General features: G+C 41.6%; 2 protein-coding genes across 2 annotated transcripts; both read right to left on the minus strand.

The window, feature by feature from the left end:
* Positions 1-396: 396 nt before the first annotated feature.
* Positions 397-7091, minus strand: LOC102701078 (transducin beta-like protein 3). Its single transcript, XM_015836073.2, has 14 exons — positions 6656-7091; positions 5851-6033; positions 5037-5186; positions 4251-4453; positions 3877-4162; positions 3659-3793; positions 3434-3552; positions 2886-3042; positions 2543-2789; positions 2386-2462; positions 2067-2186; positions 1616-1746; positions 1368-1542; positions 397-1268 (listed from the first exon to the last, which is right to left on the minus strand). Exons 1-14 carry the CDS (start codon positions 6983-6985, stop codon positions 933-935), a joined length of 2649 nt encoding a protein of 882 aa, XP_015691559.2. The 5' UTR covers positions 6986-7091; the 3' UTR covers positions 397-932.
* A 6744-nt stretch (positions 7092-13835) lies between these two features.
* LOC102701354 (transcription factor MYB1) lies at positions 13836-15022 on the minus strand. The gene is made up of 2 exons (XM_040523634.1): positions 14751-15022; positions 13836-14652 (listed from the first exon to the last, which is right to left on the minus strand). Exons 1-2 carry the CDS (start codon positions 15020-15022, stop codon positions 13968-13970), a joined length of 957 nt encoding a protein of 318 aa, XP_040379568.1. The 3' UTR covers positions 13836-13967.
* Between the last annotated feature and the right edge of the window lie 1269 nt (positions 15023-16291).

Below are 16291 nucleotides of genomic sequence, written 5' to 3' on the forward strand. Positions count from 1 at the left end.
GCCGATGTTGATAGGCTTAAAAGGCATCTTTTTCTTAGAACGCCCTGCATATTCGCACAACATTTTCACAACAAAACAACAGCAGTAACTTGTGCGGGAAAGCAACACAATATCTGCAGTGTAACACCACGTTCACCACCCAAAAGCCATTGGAAGTATGCTATGTAAACCGAACGAGCAATAACGTAGCAAATACACTTTCAGTTCCATAAATTACTGGCGCGTTCTTTTTATAAGTTAAAACTAACTAATTAGTACACAAAACAACAAAAAAACAAGAAATATGATTAGCATATGATTAATTAAACATTAAAAAGTTAAATGATTGATTTTTCTAAAATAAATTCTATATAGAAAATTTTCGCACAAGCATGCTTTGGATATAGAGAAAGTACTTATCTTATTATTAGGTGGTAAACAACGGAGCCTATATCAGTTAACTCATTTGTGGGCACACGAAACACGAGAGCACGTCAAAAGCTGCAACATTCCACCAAACCATAAAAAACTTCTGCCAGATGACAAAGGACGGGAATTATGAAGAGAGCAAGCCGACATCAAGATCGCAGATCCAACAATTACTAGTGGTGCAACCAACTGTATTGGGTGGGTACCGCATCCGTGCCACTGCCATACATGGTTTACATATGCATGGAAAATAACCAAGGCCAACGAACCCAACGTTGAAGATGGCATCACCTAGCATTGACAGTAACTTCCTGAAGTTCAACTGTAGGCACCATTATAAAGCTGAGAAATTTGGAACGGATAACTCTCACTCTGCATGCCCTGAAAGAAGCCAGATTTTTCTAACTCGAAGTAATGCATTCTGTACAAAGGTAATACATGTGATCCATGCTGCAGAATGGGAGTAAAACAGCTGCTACAAAATTGGTTGTGTGAATAACAAAGAACAGCGGGTCATTAAATGTTTAAGCCTCAACATCATTACTGTCCCCAGTGGGCGCGATCTTCACCTTCTTACCGCCTTTTTTGCTTGATTTGCTTGATTTTCTTTTCTTTCCCGACTTTTGCAAGTTCTCTGTTACCAACGCATCAGGCTCCGCCTGTGCAATTTCACCATTCTCCACGGATGAGCCATTTGTGTCGTCTCTGGTAGTGCCCTCATCTATGTCTGGATCTACAACAGACATCCGGGTCAAGGTATAGTCCAGTAAAAATGTGCTCCGTACTAGTCTATCAACTCTGCTGAAATGCCTCTGCGAATATGGAATAAGTCCCTCAAGAACCTCACTGATGCCCTTTATCTGCACAAGCAAATGACATGACTCAAAAAAGAGTGAAATTTGTTATAGAATATTATTCATGGACTCTTAGACAACTCTGAAAGGGTGGAAAGGAAGTACCTCCAGGATAGCTGTGGGAGGCAAGCTCCTCAAAACCCGAAAAAGCACAAACTGTGCAACATGACAAAGCTTGGGTTTTGTATTCCATTCCCGGATATACTCAAGAAGTAAGCGGAGCCCTTCCTTTGGAAGACCAAGAAGGGCTCTTTCTATTGGGTCCTCTGGATCAGATTTCCTGCACATTCAAGTAATATATCAATTTGTTATCAAAGAAAAACAAGTGACTTTCAATAAAGGATGATAAGTACCTGCAAAGCTGCGAGAATAACTCAAGAAGCCTGTGGGGCCTTCTAAGCTCAAATGCAAGTTGTATTGCTCTTGCATAGTCAGCATCTGATACTGCATTTTCTAATTCCTGACCTCTCAAAACTTCCTCCTCCTGTAACAGTGGAGGATACCCATTAGTGTTGCAAGTATATAACCTGTAGACATATTTCTGTATAGATCCCAAAGCTATCATAGCAAGAGGCAGCCTTGTAAAAACAAACAAGTGCAGCAGATTTGGAAGTGACAAGGAAAAAGATCAACAAAGCCAAAAGGATATGGTGGGCAGACAAAAAAGAATGTTGTACCCAAGATCGTAATTAATTACTAAATTCATCTTCGGACAATATGATGAACACGGTAACAGACACAATTCTCATATCTGTCTTTACAAGAAGCACTGCACTGAAAGTAATAATAGAGCACAACACTTGCCTTTTTACGAAAATCTTCCTGCTTATCTTCCACGGTGCAGTCATGCCAAAGGTTAAGAACAGCATCAGTTCCACCAGTAGCAAGCATTTCAGTTTTCCTGCCAACAGCCAGCGCCCAAACCTGTCGAAGTAATTCATAATCAGATCCACCTTAAACATTCAGCCTGAAAAAAGATACTTCCATAGATAGTGTTTTGAACCTCAACTTAGACAGAGATTGCACTTTCACATACTGGAATGTAGTAATAAGAGGCAAAGAGGCTGATCTACTGCTAGAATTTTCAATGAAAAATAGAACAGTGCAGCCGATCGATCAATACCTTCCCATCATGCTTATCGTAAGTAGCAATGCATTCATTTGTTTTGATGGTCCATAGTTTCACAAGACCGTCACTTCCTACAAGAAATATCGAAAGAATAATGTCAATAAAGTTTCTCCCTCTAGAAGAACCTTAAAGAATTTGCCCTATTTCTTACCACAAGAAACAAACTGGGTCCCATGCGAAAGGAATGATGCTCGTAAAACACTTGATGTATGGCCCTCAAATGTCTTCAAGCATGAACCATCAGCAACAGCCCATATTTTGACTGTCCTGTCACCAGATGATGTAATGACACACTGCTCGACAGGAGAAAACTCAACCGACCAAATGCCTCTTTTATGCCCTTTAAGGACAACAGAGGACACTAAGTTTGGAAGTTTCCATATGCATGCAGTACGGTCCTACAGAAACAAGCCAATGAGATCTCATGACAAGATCAATGTTTTAAGCCAAATAAACACTGTACAACCATTAAGTACATCATACTACAATCTAACCTCAGAACCACTGCAAACAAGGCCGTCATTAGGTGAGACAGACAGAGAATTAATATCTTTGTCATGTGCAGCTACAACAGCCTTTGCTTTGAGTGGAACTTCACTGTCAACATCATCGAGTGTATCATCCCAGCTCCATATCTTTATGGTCCGATCACTAATAACATCACCGTGATTTTAGAGAGCAGTCAGCCATAAAACACTTGAAAGTATTACACGAGAAATGGAACTATTATTCTCAAAACTAATGCTCAAGACTCCATGAATAGTTCTGCTACAAAGGCTAAGCTGGATATCATCGGAACACTCTCCACTCATGCACATGGAGAATCAAACCAAAATATGGCATCCCAGGACTCAAGTAATCTCACAAGAGTGACATCTAGGTATGCTTTCACGATGCATCATAGAAATATGAATAACCAGAGGAAATGAATGTAATGATTGGTCAATAGCTCAACATCATTTCATAGCTATTGGCACACAACAAACATAAGAAGTGAATACCACTATAGCTAAAATGGAAAAGAAATAATTCACAAACTAACCTGCTTCCACTAACAAAAAAATTCTTAGATTTCTTTGAGAAGGCAACAGAACCAATAGCTCCCAGATGCCCTTTACCAATACCTATGCAGCTTCTCCTTTCCATGTCCCACAACCTCACCTGTGAAATACAAAAGTCAAATGCAACACGGGAAAACACACTGCAAAAATGAAAAAAAAATACAGGAAAATATAGCTAATCAGCCAGTACAGGGCATTGCACTTACGGTGTTATCTTTGCTCCCAGTTACAACAAGTGTCTTCCCAGAGGCAGAGACACAGGTGTCAATGCAAACAACAATTTCAGTGTGGCCAGACAGCACATAAGAACATGACATGGATGCAATGTCATAAACGCGGACCTGCATATGGAGGAAATAACCTGAGAAAGTTAAAATATACAAGTCCACAAGAACTGTACTAAGATTATTTAGGGGTAGTTCACCTGCTCCAAGTTAGTGGCTACAGCAAGATGTTGTTCATCTTCCCCAACAAACTTCAAATCGAGAATCTCATCATTATAACCTACTAGGCGTTTGTATAGGTTCAGATGGAAGCCCCCTCCATCAGTTCTCGTAGGACAATAGAACAAAAACTGTTGATCAGCAGTTACACATAGCAATCCTTGGTCATTTGACAACATAATTGCAGATGTAAAACCCCTTCGAGACTCCTCATTCTCTGCGTTAATGGTTACGTCGGATGATTGCTGCTCAAATATGCAATGAGCGCTGTGGAATGACCATAGAAGCCATCACTTTCATGCAGTCCTGAGCTACACAAAATATCATGGAACTATAAATGCAATGACTGATGTACCTTTCCAAGCACCAGATGCGCACAACCCCACGTTCACCAACTGTAAGAAAATAACCATCTGTTTTTCCCTTTGCTTTTACCAGTTCACCCAAATGAGACAATAAGCTACTTCCTGGTACAATGAAGGAAACATCTTCTATCATCTCATATGTTGGTATTGTCTTCTTTGAGTTGTACTTACGAACATCCCACACATTCACAATCTGCAGATGGTCCATACAAACTCAAAACTGTTGGCGGCTCCAGACAGGGAAAAAAGAATATAGTGGAGTATATAAATAACTCTGAAAGTCTAGCCTACCAGAATTATCTAGACAAATGAAAAGAACGATAACAACTAGCCTATGTGATCTCTTTATTAAACTTGTGAATAAGAACAGCTAAAACCTACCATGGTGTTATAAAGCCTAGGAATTTATTATAGATTGACTCGCATTCTTTCAGTGGGTGATTTTATGTACATAGATGCATTCAAAGAGCATATTTTATGTACATAGATGCATTCAAAGAGCTACTTCCAATCAACACCAGCTGATTTTGAAACTCCCATATTTCTCTCTCTAGCTCTGAGACTTCTAACAAAACCAAAAGAGCTGATGATAGCTTGGATAGTGAAAAAAAGACAATTGACATCATAAAAGCATATGCTAGCTCAAAGAAAAATATGAACATAAAACTTTATAACAGAGGCATCATAGGCAACATCTACAGTATTGCTGGTACATGACAGGCATTGCCACATAGCACGTTTTTATATATCTAACAGAATCAGTATCTCAAACATACCTTATCCCTCCCAGCACTAAGCAATGTTTGTCCATCATCGGACAAGGCTAATGATGTCACTGCTGAGAAATGCTCCTTCAGCACAGCGACACACTTTTTGCTTTCAAGGTTCCAAACTCTCACAGTGCCATCTTCACTTCCAGAAAATAACTAGATATCAAACAAATAGTACCAAGAATAGAAGATCAATGAAAATGTGGATAGACAACATGAAGGAAATATATCTTTAAAACCGAATCAATGTTATCTGATTGCCTGATCAACCCTGATTGCCATGGCCCTGATAAGGTCAATCAGGTCGATTAATCGAAGCTAAACGATACTGCATATACCAGGGCATATATATTATATAGTGCATACTGCATAGAAAGCAATCATACTATAATATTTGATGGCAAGATAGTCACTTATTTGTAAGTTTTGATCTGTGAAGCATCCATAACTCCAGACTTTAGCCCCATATCCATATTATTGGGTACTAAACCCAATGGAGAATGGGACAGCTCAATACTGCCGAGGCCCAACTTCACATTCACCCTAAAACTTGTACTGAAATTAATGGACACCTAGCCTAATCAGACAATTATTCATGACTGATCGATGGTTAATCAGACGATCAGATTTCAGATTGAGCTGATCGAGTGAATAGCCCTGATCGGAGTCAGGGGACCAATCAGGACATTTTATCGCGGTTAATCGGACGATAAGATAACATTGAACCAAATACATATAATTCTGGAAACCAACTGGCTTAATCTAACAAAATCAAAGACCATTTTCAATTGATGGATATTCACATATCAGTACTACTTACCAGAAGACGTTTTGGATCTTTGTGGAACATTACTGTTGTCACAACACCTGTGTGGCCTCTAAAGAAATGTGTGCAAAACCCACCATCAACATCCCAAACGCACACCTTTTTGTCTGCTCCAGCAGTTGCAAGCAACCCACCAGAAGCATGGCAGGCCATGGCCCTAATAGGACCATCATGCCCCTGTACATCACAAGAAAAATACATAAGCTTATCTCACATGCTATACCAGGGAAAAACATACGAATGTACATAATTATATATACTTATGTGAACTACTTTCTATGAAGTTAACAGTTCTTACTGAAGCCAAGACTTTTTTTTTTTGGTGGGGGGGGGGCGCATTTAACTGGTAAAAATTGGTTGAGCACTGTACCAAATGTTTTCAGTCATTAATATGTATAGCATTACAATCAGTGACGGATTGAGGCACATCATTGGGATCGCATTAACAAGAGGAGAGGGTGGGAAAAGGTAATGCAGTGCATTCCCAATTTCCCACCATCACATCAAGTTCCACATGCATAACAATAAAGTGATGCGCAACATAATCCAGAAAATAGAGAGGTTTGCGAAACCTTAGTTTGTATTGTGTCATAATAATTCACAATAAGAACAGTTCACAGCACATAGCGTCCGGCGAATAAAGGTCAAAATACTTTCATGGAAGCAAGTTTGATTCGCATGAAATTGCTGAAGTAAGGCAAATTCACCGTGTCCCTCGCACATCATTCGAATTGGAGAGACCGAGAGAGTAAATGAAATCACCAACATAACACATCGAGTTATCACAGACGCAAAATACCTTCCAGCTGCGTGTGCAGGTGCGGGACGCGAGGTCCCAGACTCTGATAAGCCTACTGTGCCCGGCGGCGAAGAGGAGGCGGGAGTCGGGGGACAGCGCGAGCGCCGTGACGGCCTCGTTCTCGCCTTCGATCGGTTCACCTATGGCGAACGCGTCGGCGGCGGACACCACGCGCACCTCCCCGCCGCAGGCGCACGCGAGGAACGCCCCGGCGTCGACGCCTTCGCCGCTGCCGGGGGCGCTCCCGACGGCGAACGGCCCGCCCGTGTAGAACTGCTGCAGCGAGCGGTCGGACCGGTAGTTCTTCTTAAGCCCCTGCGACGACGCCATCGCGAGGCGGCGAGAGGGAACGACGACGGCGGAGACTAGGGTTTTGCTGCTGCTGCGGCGGCGGCGGCGGCGGCGCGAGAGGGGAGAGGGTTTTAAGCTCAAGTGGCGGGTGAAATGGAGAAGGGCGTTCCCGACATGTGGGCCCATATCTTCAGAGGCCGTGACGTGGAGATGAGACCATTGCACTGACATGTGGGTCCACCCATTGGGCCATTTGTCCAATGTGGCCCACCTGAGGCCCATATTGGACCTAAGCGGGATTTCGATTATGTGCCGCCCAATAACGGGATTGAGGCGCCACTGGATTTCGAGTGCGGCCCATATTTTATGGGACTTAATTGGATTCAATCTTAAATAGAATAAGTCCACTTGAGGTCCCTCAACTTATCATCCAGTCTATTTTTTATCCTTGGATCACAGAACCGGATACAATCGGTCCATGAACTGTCAATACCAGCGCAGAAGAGGTCACTCGGCGGTTTTGAAGGCGGTTTTGGCTGACTTGGCGCCTACATGGCTAGTTTGACTAAATTTCCGTCTCATGTGGCATTGACATGACACTTACGTGACAATTATATATCAAAAAAGCAGTGGGCCCACCTGTCAGCTACACACAAAAAATGATTTAAAAATGACAGGCCCACGTATGCCCACAGTTAGCTACCCAAAAGAAATAAATATAGTGGGGCCCACGTGGGCCCCACATGTTATTCCTTCTCCCCTCTCAGCTAATAGGTGGGCTCACTATATTTTTGATATATAATTTTCACGTAAGCGTCATGTCAATGCGACATGGGATGAAGAGCTAGTCAAACTAGCCATATTGGCGTCAAGTCAGTCAAAACCGCCTTCAAAACTGTCGAGGGACCTATTTTGCACCGGTTTTGATAGTTCAGGGACCAGTTATATCCGGTTTTATGGTCCAAGGATGAAAAACAGACTATGCGATAAGTTGAGGTATCTACTTATTCCATCTTAAATTCAGTCCGTATTTACTGAGCCAGCACAAATTTCGATTTCATGCAGCCCACCAGCGTGAATGGTTAGGCCGAAACGATTTTGATTGTTTGCTGACCAAGCCCAATAACATTTGGTGGGTTGTGCAGGTCTTGTCTTCGCTAGATGGCATTTGTTCTACGGGTTTACAGGAGTACTTGTCAATTGCTTAAATAAAAATAATCTGTCAATCAAATAGTTTGCTCCGTTGGACTGGCTGTATATTAATCGGATGATTCATTCATAAAAATTTGTAAATATAATTTTAGTACATTTATTATAGTGCAACTATAATTTAAGTTACAAATTAACTCATAGGCCGCGTTCGGTATGCACGCATAAATTAACTTATGCCCTGGCACAGAAACGCAGTAATAGATTAGTACATAATTAATTAATTATTAATTATAAAAAAATTATAAAATAGATTAATATGATTTTTCAAAATAACTTGTCTATATAAAATTTTTGCAACACATACACCGTTTGATAGTTCGGAAAGTATGCGCGCGAAAAACAAGGGAGACTTAGTTAGCTAACTTGGGGTGGCGAACGCAGCCTAACTAGTATATTAAAGTCTCATACATATAAATAATATATAGATATATTAGTGATAGTCACATTTAAAAAAAATTTGAATGAATCGGCGAGCTGCCAATTTCATTGGGTAGAGATGGAGTAAAAACTGTACAATTTACAGAATCGGCCGAGGAAACTATAAGGCAAGCCAACTACCGATGTGTTTCGCTCCTGCCAAGTCCCATGTTCTGGCCTCCTATTTTTGCCAAAAGACTGCTCGCCGGGAGTTCTTGGTGCCTGAAGATTCTGCGGTTCCTTTCGTTCCAAACTTCCCAAGCTACTAGCAACATTAAAGAGTGCCAGGCCTTTTTTGGCGCCTAGCTTGTGCTGACGGTGCTTTCTCAGTCACATTAAAATTACATACTAGCTATACTATAATTATATACTATTTACACTATAATCACGCTATAATTATACTATAAATAGATATATAGCAAAAAAACGTCGCTCTGCTGGTCAATCAACACGGCCGGCCGTGCCAGCGCCGGCGGCATGGCCATGGCCATGGCCGGACTGTGAGCTGCCGTTGAATCGCGAGAGCGCCTTTTCTTTCTGTATCGGCCGATCGAGATCATGACGAAGACGCTTCACATTTTCGTGTTCCTACTGTTTCGCCTGGCTTGGCACGGCGTTTTCGCCTTCGGGCTGTGACCCCCACCAGAGGCTTTACGTGGTGGTTTCACTTGAAAGTTTTGAAAAGGCCCTAATCTTTGGTGAGCGTTGTTGAGGCTGAAAGCGAGTAATTTCAGCTGTGACGTGCGGCAGGCCGGCCGGGCGTGACTGATAGAAGGGTACCGGCGACCGGCTGCTCTCGTACGCGAACCTAACCACAAAGCAATGTCGCTGATCAACGATCAGCATCACCTGCCTTATCGCAAATATTTTATGTTCGTTTTATATATTATAATATGTGTTTATCTTATTTAGATTTATGCATGTCAATATATAGTTTTATATTATTTATGTTTTAATATTATGTTGATTTATCGATATATCAATATATATGTTATATATGTATTCATATAAATATAGAGATAACCAATATAATCTTTAGTCCATGTGTTCTGAAAATATAAGTATCTATAGCACAATATAATTATTTACACATAATTCATATGATTTTGATCATTCCAATAATTTTATAATCAGATGTTTAGAAAGCGAATATAATCAACTTTAAAATCAAAAATTGATTGAATTGTTTGATTTATTCTCATTCTATATTAAACAAACTAGCAAGTACCGTCTCCGTCTCATAATAATTTCATTTTTCATTTTTTCATGTCCAACGTTTGACCATTTGTCTTATTTGAAAAATTTGTAAAAAACTTTAAAAAATTAGTTACGCATAAAGTACTATTCATGTTTTATCATCTAGTAAGAACAAAGATATTAATCACAAAAGAATTTCAAATAAGACGAATAGCTAAAACATTGTATAAAAAACTGAAAAATAGTCTTATTTCAGGAAGAAGTTAGTAGCAATAATTATTTGTTAGATGGGATGCACTAATTATATGGAACGCTAGTCAGATTTCTTCCGGTTAAAAATCAACAGCGAAATCCCCAAACGAAGTCGCGGCACGAGACCCTGACCTCACCTGACGGCCGGAAAAACCGTGCCCATTACATAAATAAAACATTCTCCGAACAACACCCGGCGAGGAACAGCATCCTCTCCGACCACACCCCCCGACACGCATCCGGATCCGGCACATCCGTCGCTCGTACGTACGTAGTGGTCTGGTTTGCACGTCGGCGTCGCGCGAGCTAGCGCTTCGGTACACGCGGCTTGAAATCTCGCCGGGGCGCGCGAGGGCGCTGCCGGCCGTCGCCGTCGCCCCCGCCGGCGTCACGCGCCGACCGTTTTTTTTCTTCGGCCTGCATGCGGATGCGGTGAGCAGCGACGACGTGCGACGCCTTCACGTTAACGACCGGAAAACGACACCCGGGTGCGGCTCCCTTTACGCACGAACACTGATCCAGTCAGCAACTGTGAATGTTAAGTACTTAATTAGGTGTAGTTAATAATTGTACTCGACGGTGAAAAAAATGGCTGGTTCGATGATTGGCGCTGATAATCAGCTCTGTGGTGGCAGACCGACAGAGGGTAGTTTATGGTAGAATCTTCTCCGTTTGGTCGTGTTCATATGTATATAAGCCTTTAGCAGTTTGTGGGCTTATTGGACGAGTAAGTTGCCCGCGTTCTTTTGATTAGTTTATTAATCCAAATTTACTCGTTTTTCACGCTAAGTTTCTCGAACGGTTAAACGATACAATAAAAATTATTTAAAAAGTCATATCAACCTACTTTTTAAGTTTTTTATAGTTTATAATTAATTAATCAAATATTAATCCGCTGCTACCCGGTTACTAAGAGCAAACCTATCAGCTCATATATATGATCATCTATATGACAATTTGAATGACCATCGATCAAAAAAAGATCCTCCATACATATCACCTTGCACTCCAAAAGATCATCCATAATACATCATCCATATTTATTTTATTAAATATTTTACAACCATCTACTCTCATATTGATAGTATTCTCTCCTCTTGTGATTGGATGTAGAAATATGTATGGAGGAGAGAACATCCAAATTTGGATGACATCTTTTTAATTTGGATGACCATCTATTTTTGCACGACGAGTTGCATGATCAACTAGAGCGTATTTTCTCATAAAGATCATTTATTTTCAATATAGATGATGGGATACATGAGCTACTTGGTTTGTTCTCACCCATATAAAGAACACGGTCTAACTAGGAGTGTAATATTAATATATCAGCAGACAGCAATTAACTTTCACAGGTTGACTCGGCCCTGCAATAGAGGTGTCACCGTCATACCATCATTTGTACATGCGTATGTATAAAAAAAAATGCATGGATGGATGATGTACGTACGTATTATTGTACTATATATGTATACTGCAGAAATGGAAGTAGGAGTATACTAGCACTGACATAGATGTACAATTAGGAAACTTCATGTTCAGATTATCAGATATGACCATTTTAGTGGTTAACTCCAGTTAATTAACGTGGTGGATCTATTGAATACTGAATTTGGTATGATGTAACTAACTCCACTCTTCACATAATCAGGTACACTTAGTTTAAAGTATGGACGCTAATTGGATCTTTCATATACATCACTGATCTCGACCATTTCACTTGTAAAATAAAAAAGGAGACACAAAAGTCCGACGAGATCATAATTATTCACAAGGATTTCCTCTTCAACTCTAGCAAAGTTTTCGTGCATGGATAAGATAACTGGAATGCAAAAGTCAAGAGAGTTCGTTTTACCTTCTGCATAAAAAAATCGTGCAGTCCCTGTCCTCTAAAACGGCATCGCGAAGGACCTCCCAGAAGCTCTAGAAAGTCCACAACCAGAATGGCTCTCAATGATCACTCGGATTTACATTTCACTCGCATCTTTCATGTTTTCTTCAGGGACGTGCTGTCAATGGCTTCAAACCCCGGGCAAACCTTTTACTCACCTAACTGCTAACCAATCCCGAGCGTTAATTTGTTGCTAATGTGGCCATGTGGGTATCGATCGGGACGCCATGTCGTTGTTGAGTTCGTCACTGGAGTAGAAAATAGCTGTACAGGCACTCCGAACTGACTCCCTACTGAGATCGATCTAAGCGATATGATGTGTCGTTGTATTGATCCGAGATCGTAAACTGTTTCTTCAGAGAGAGTCTGTCAGCTTCACCTCCACCTTCTTCACCCCCCACAAAGCAACTTCCTACTCCAACTAATCAACATGTTTGAGGGAGATTAATGTGGTATACTATTGCATAGTTGACAGAACCATTCTAACACTGTCATGGACAATAACATCACCAACATTTTAACCAATTCATAAACCATTTTTCAACTTAGTTGAGTGATTTTTTAGATGCTGCAAAAATATATAATCCTTTTCAAAAAAGATATATAAGTCAAGACAATATATATTACAAACAAAATTAATATACATATGCCCAATTTTAATAAAAATAATTACAAAAATAATTAATAATCAAGACACTCCTACCTTGCTACATCAAGGAGGACCTGGATCATCCGGCAGTATATTCTTTTTAATGATTTTTAATCCTTGTACTCTACACGGGCGTCGCCTTCACCTCCATCTTCTTCACCCCCACAAAGTAACTTCCTACTCCAACCAATTGTTCAAGTTGTTTGAGGTAATTATGGTATTGTACAGTTGATAGAGCCATTATGACATTGTCATGAACAGCATAACTAGCATTTTCAACAACAGATAAAGTCTTTTTCAACCTGAGTGGTTTTATTTGGATGTTGAATCAGTTAAAACATGGACAATATATAAAATGGTGATAATGATATACATAAACTCGTTTGCTAAAACGAAAGTCGATCCATCTTTTTCCGTTTGAAGGAAAAGACCAAGAGCTCTTCCACTCAATCAAAAGGGAAAATAATAAAGTACATGGAACTAGCCCAACTAGGCAACTAGTGTGGCAACAAAAATAACAATGGTGTTCAGAGAAAAGAACTCATTGGAACCTATTGCACACAGTAATGGTCTAGACAAGCTCTGTTCCTAAAGCCGATCCATCAGCAACTGGCCTTTTTCAGCAAGGAGTTTGATTATCTAAGATCCTAAGTCCAGCACACAACATATTTTTTTAATCATTGGAATCATAGTGTTGTTGATAAATTGCTCATGACAAATCACTATACCCTGGGTTTTATATTGAAAGACTAATTTAATTATATGCAAAAATTTCCGAACAACAAAATCAAAACAGTTCAAACATCTTAGCTATATGTTTTATATAACTACTAAAGCATAATATTAGCATGTATATAGTCTTTTCTCCGATTTTTAATGTCTGACTCCTTTGACTTTTAAATATTGGTTTGATCACTCATCTTATTCAAATTATTTGGGTAAAATATGCAAAATTATAAATTGAGCTTAAAATTCATAAAACAAATGACAATTACATAAATAATAATCACGTATTTTTAATAAGAAAAATAGTCAAACATAGATTAAAATGTCAAGGATGTTAAATATAAAAACCTGGGAGTACATGGTCAAACACTCAAAGTAAACTTTCAGAAGGTCGACGCGACTGAAAGATAACGAAGGAAGTATTGCAGTATATATATATATGGACTACCGAATCTCACCCAATGATTGAACTTCATTAATCAAATCGACATACGTATGTTACAAAAATCAAAATTTCAATACAAAGGGATGATCATGATGTCTGAAGTCTGAAGCCTGGACTCTGACAACAGTCAATGATCTTCTGATAACAAGAAGCTAAGTTGTGTGTAGATTATGTACATCACTACCAAGCATTTCCTTATCGCGCATGAGAAGTTTATGAACGGAAGCTGCTTCTAGTATGTCCTCCAGAAAGGATCAAGATCACTCTCGAGAGAGCATAGATTAGGTAGCTCCAGGTCCAGGGGCTCCAAGTTGGAAAATTCCTGCATCTGCCAGTCAACAATGGCTGTCACTCCCTGTGGATAAGTTTCAGGTACCAATGCTGCATCATTGCAGCACTGATGATCAACTGGTTCAGCGCTTGATCTAATGAGCACTGGTGGAGCCGTAGTATCACTGCTGCTCAGTCGTTGCTGCTCCGCCATGTCTTGCCCTGAAAAGCTTGGGACATCACAGAGATAACTTGGCTGGTGGTTTGCGACGGTGCTGGTTGGGCTCACCATGGCGTTTGTTGCGGCTAGGTTGGCCATGCCCATGAGACCAGCGGCGACGTCGTTGTTAGAGTTGATGGCACTCAGCAGCTGCTGCAACAGCTGGAACTGCCTCAGCGTGCTGTCCAGGCTTCCGAGGCTCGCCACCGCCGAGAGGAGCGGATGGAGCGCCCCCGGCGGCGGCGGCGGCGGCGGGAGGAGAGGGGAGGCGAGGCCGCCGTCGACGAGGAGGAGGTCGGGTGGCAGGCGCTGGTGGGTGACGGGGTCGATTCCCATGCGCAGCAGCTTCTTCTTGATGTGGGTGTTCCAGTAGTTCTTGATCTCGTTGTCCGTCCTGCCGTCCAGGTGCGTCGCGATCGTCGACCACCTGACGAGAACACACGGGAGAAAAAAAAGTTACAGATCGAAAACGGCGGCGCTCGCGGTGGTCGGAAGGAAGGAAGGGAACTCCGATCCGATACGTACTTGTTGCCCAGGGCGGCGTGAAGGCGGACGATGAGGCGCTCCTCCTCGTCGGAGAAGTTGCCGCGCTTGATGTCCGGGCGGAGGTAGTTGGTCCACCGGAGGCGGCAGCTCTTGCCGCAGCGGTTGAGGCCGGCGGCCCTGGGCAGGCTGCGCCAGCTGCCGACGTGCCCGCCCTGCTTCTTGATGTGCTCCACCAGCGCCCTGTCCTCCTCCTCCGTCCACGGCCCCTTCTTCACGCCGGCGTCGTGGCAGCAGCACGGCGACCTACCCATAGCAGTCGCAGCTACACGTACCACTACCTAGCTGAATTAAAGACGGCGATCGCTCGCTGACAAAGACGAGGAGCAGAAGGCGGCACAAGACAACAAGATTTAATTGTGCATGCACAAGCTTGCAATCTGCAAGGTGGCGTACTAGGTTAATGGAGCAAGGTGGCGCAGCTATTTATAAAGGATCAATGGAGCAAGGTGGCGTACTAGGTTTAATTGTGCATGCACAAGCTTGCAATCTGCAGCCATGGCATGCCATATACGTCGTGCATGACAAGAACTTGCGTGTTCTCGTTTTCGTTGTCGCTGTCGTCAGTACGTAGCTTTAGTACTGCTACTGAAGTTTCTGAATGTTGTTGTTGTTGTTGTGGTTGCAAGTCAAGGAGAGCAGTTGCCGGAGAGATCCTCTCAGACGTAAGGCCAGATATGATTTATCTTGCATGCTACGGCTCACACGCACAGCCTGCACATCGCATATTGTCGTAGGGCAGGTGACAAGTGGCCACACTGTATATAATAAACGAGATGTATACGTGTGTCTATGTATAAACACCGATACCCATGAAAACGTGCATGCAGTTCTGAGCTTTCAGAAAAGACCAGCTACATGAATCCAGACACATCCTGACGTCTGTGATGAATTCGGAGATAAATCAGAAGGCTGTCGATCTCCTCGCAGACATAGATAAATCAAATTAAAGGTTAGCTGTTGATCGAAACAATCACCTAAAACTCTGTCACCACCTTTTCCATATTTTCGACGAAACCGAACATTGACTAATGTACTTTCTTCATAAGATAACAATTAATTTCATGTTGCCTAGATAGCTAGCTAGTAGCTTATTATCATCGTCTGCCAGAGTGTGTCACAGAGCAGGCAAGCAGCCCCCAATTACTAGGACCAATGAACCTTCCGAGCGTCGTCTATTTCTGTGATGTCACTGCGAAGACTGTTTTTTTTTATATATAATACGCATGGCTGATAAATATGCTTATTCAAATTGCGTCTATGTTTTGGTCTCCCAAGACAAGTAACTAACTAGACATAACAGATGTCGTCAGAACACTATTACGCTACCATTGCTACGTACACAATACTATTTTCTATTTAATTTAGTGATCATACATCGGTCCCCTGGACGACGCAGGCGGCTTGAGGCTTCAGAAAATGATTCGGTCGTTAATTTGGTGAAGAATCCACTTAATACGCAATTATGCCTGCATAGAAAAAAACCTACCGAACAAACAACTGTTTCAGGCTTCGCCTTTGAA

Source organism: Oryza brachyantha, chromosome 4, assembly GCF_000231095.2.
Source record: "Oryza brachyantha chromosome 4, ObraRS2, whole genome shotgun sequence".
NCBI lineage: Eukaryota > Viridiplantae > Streptophyta > Magnoliopsida > Poales > Poaceae > Oryza > Oryza brachyantha.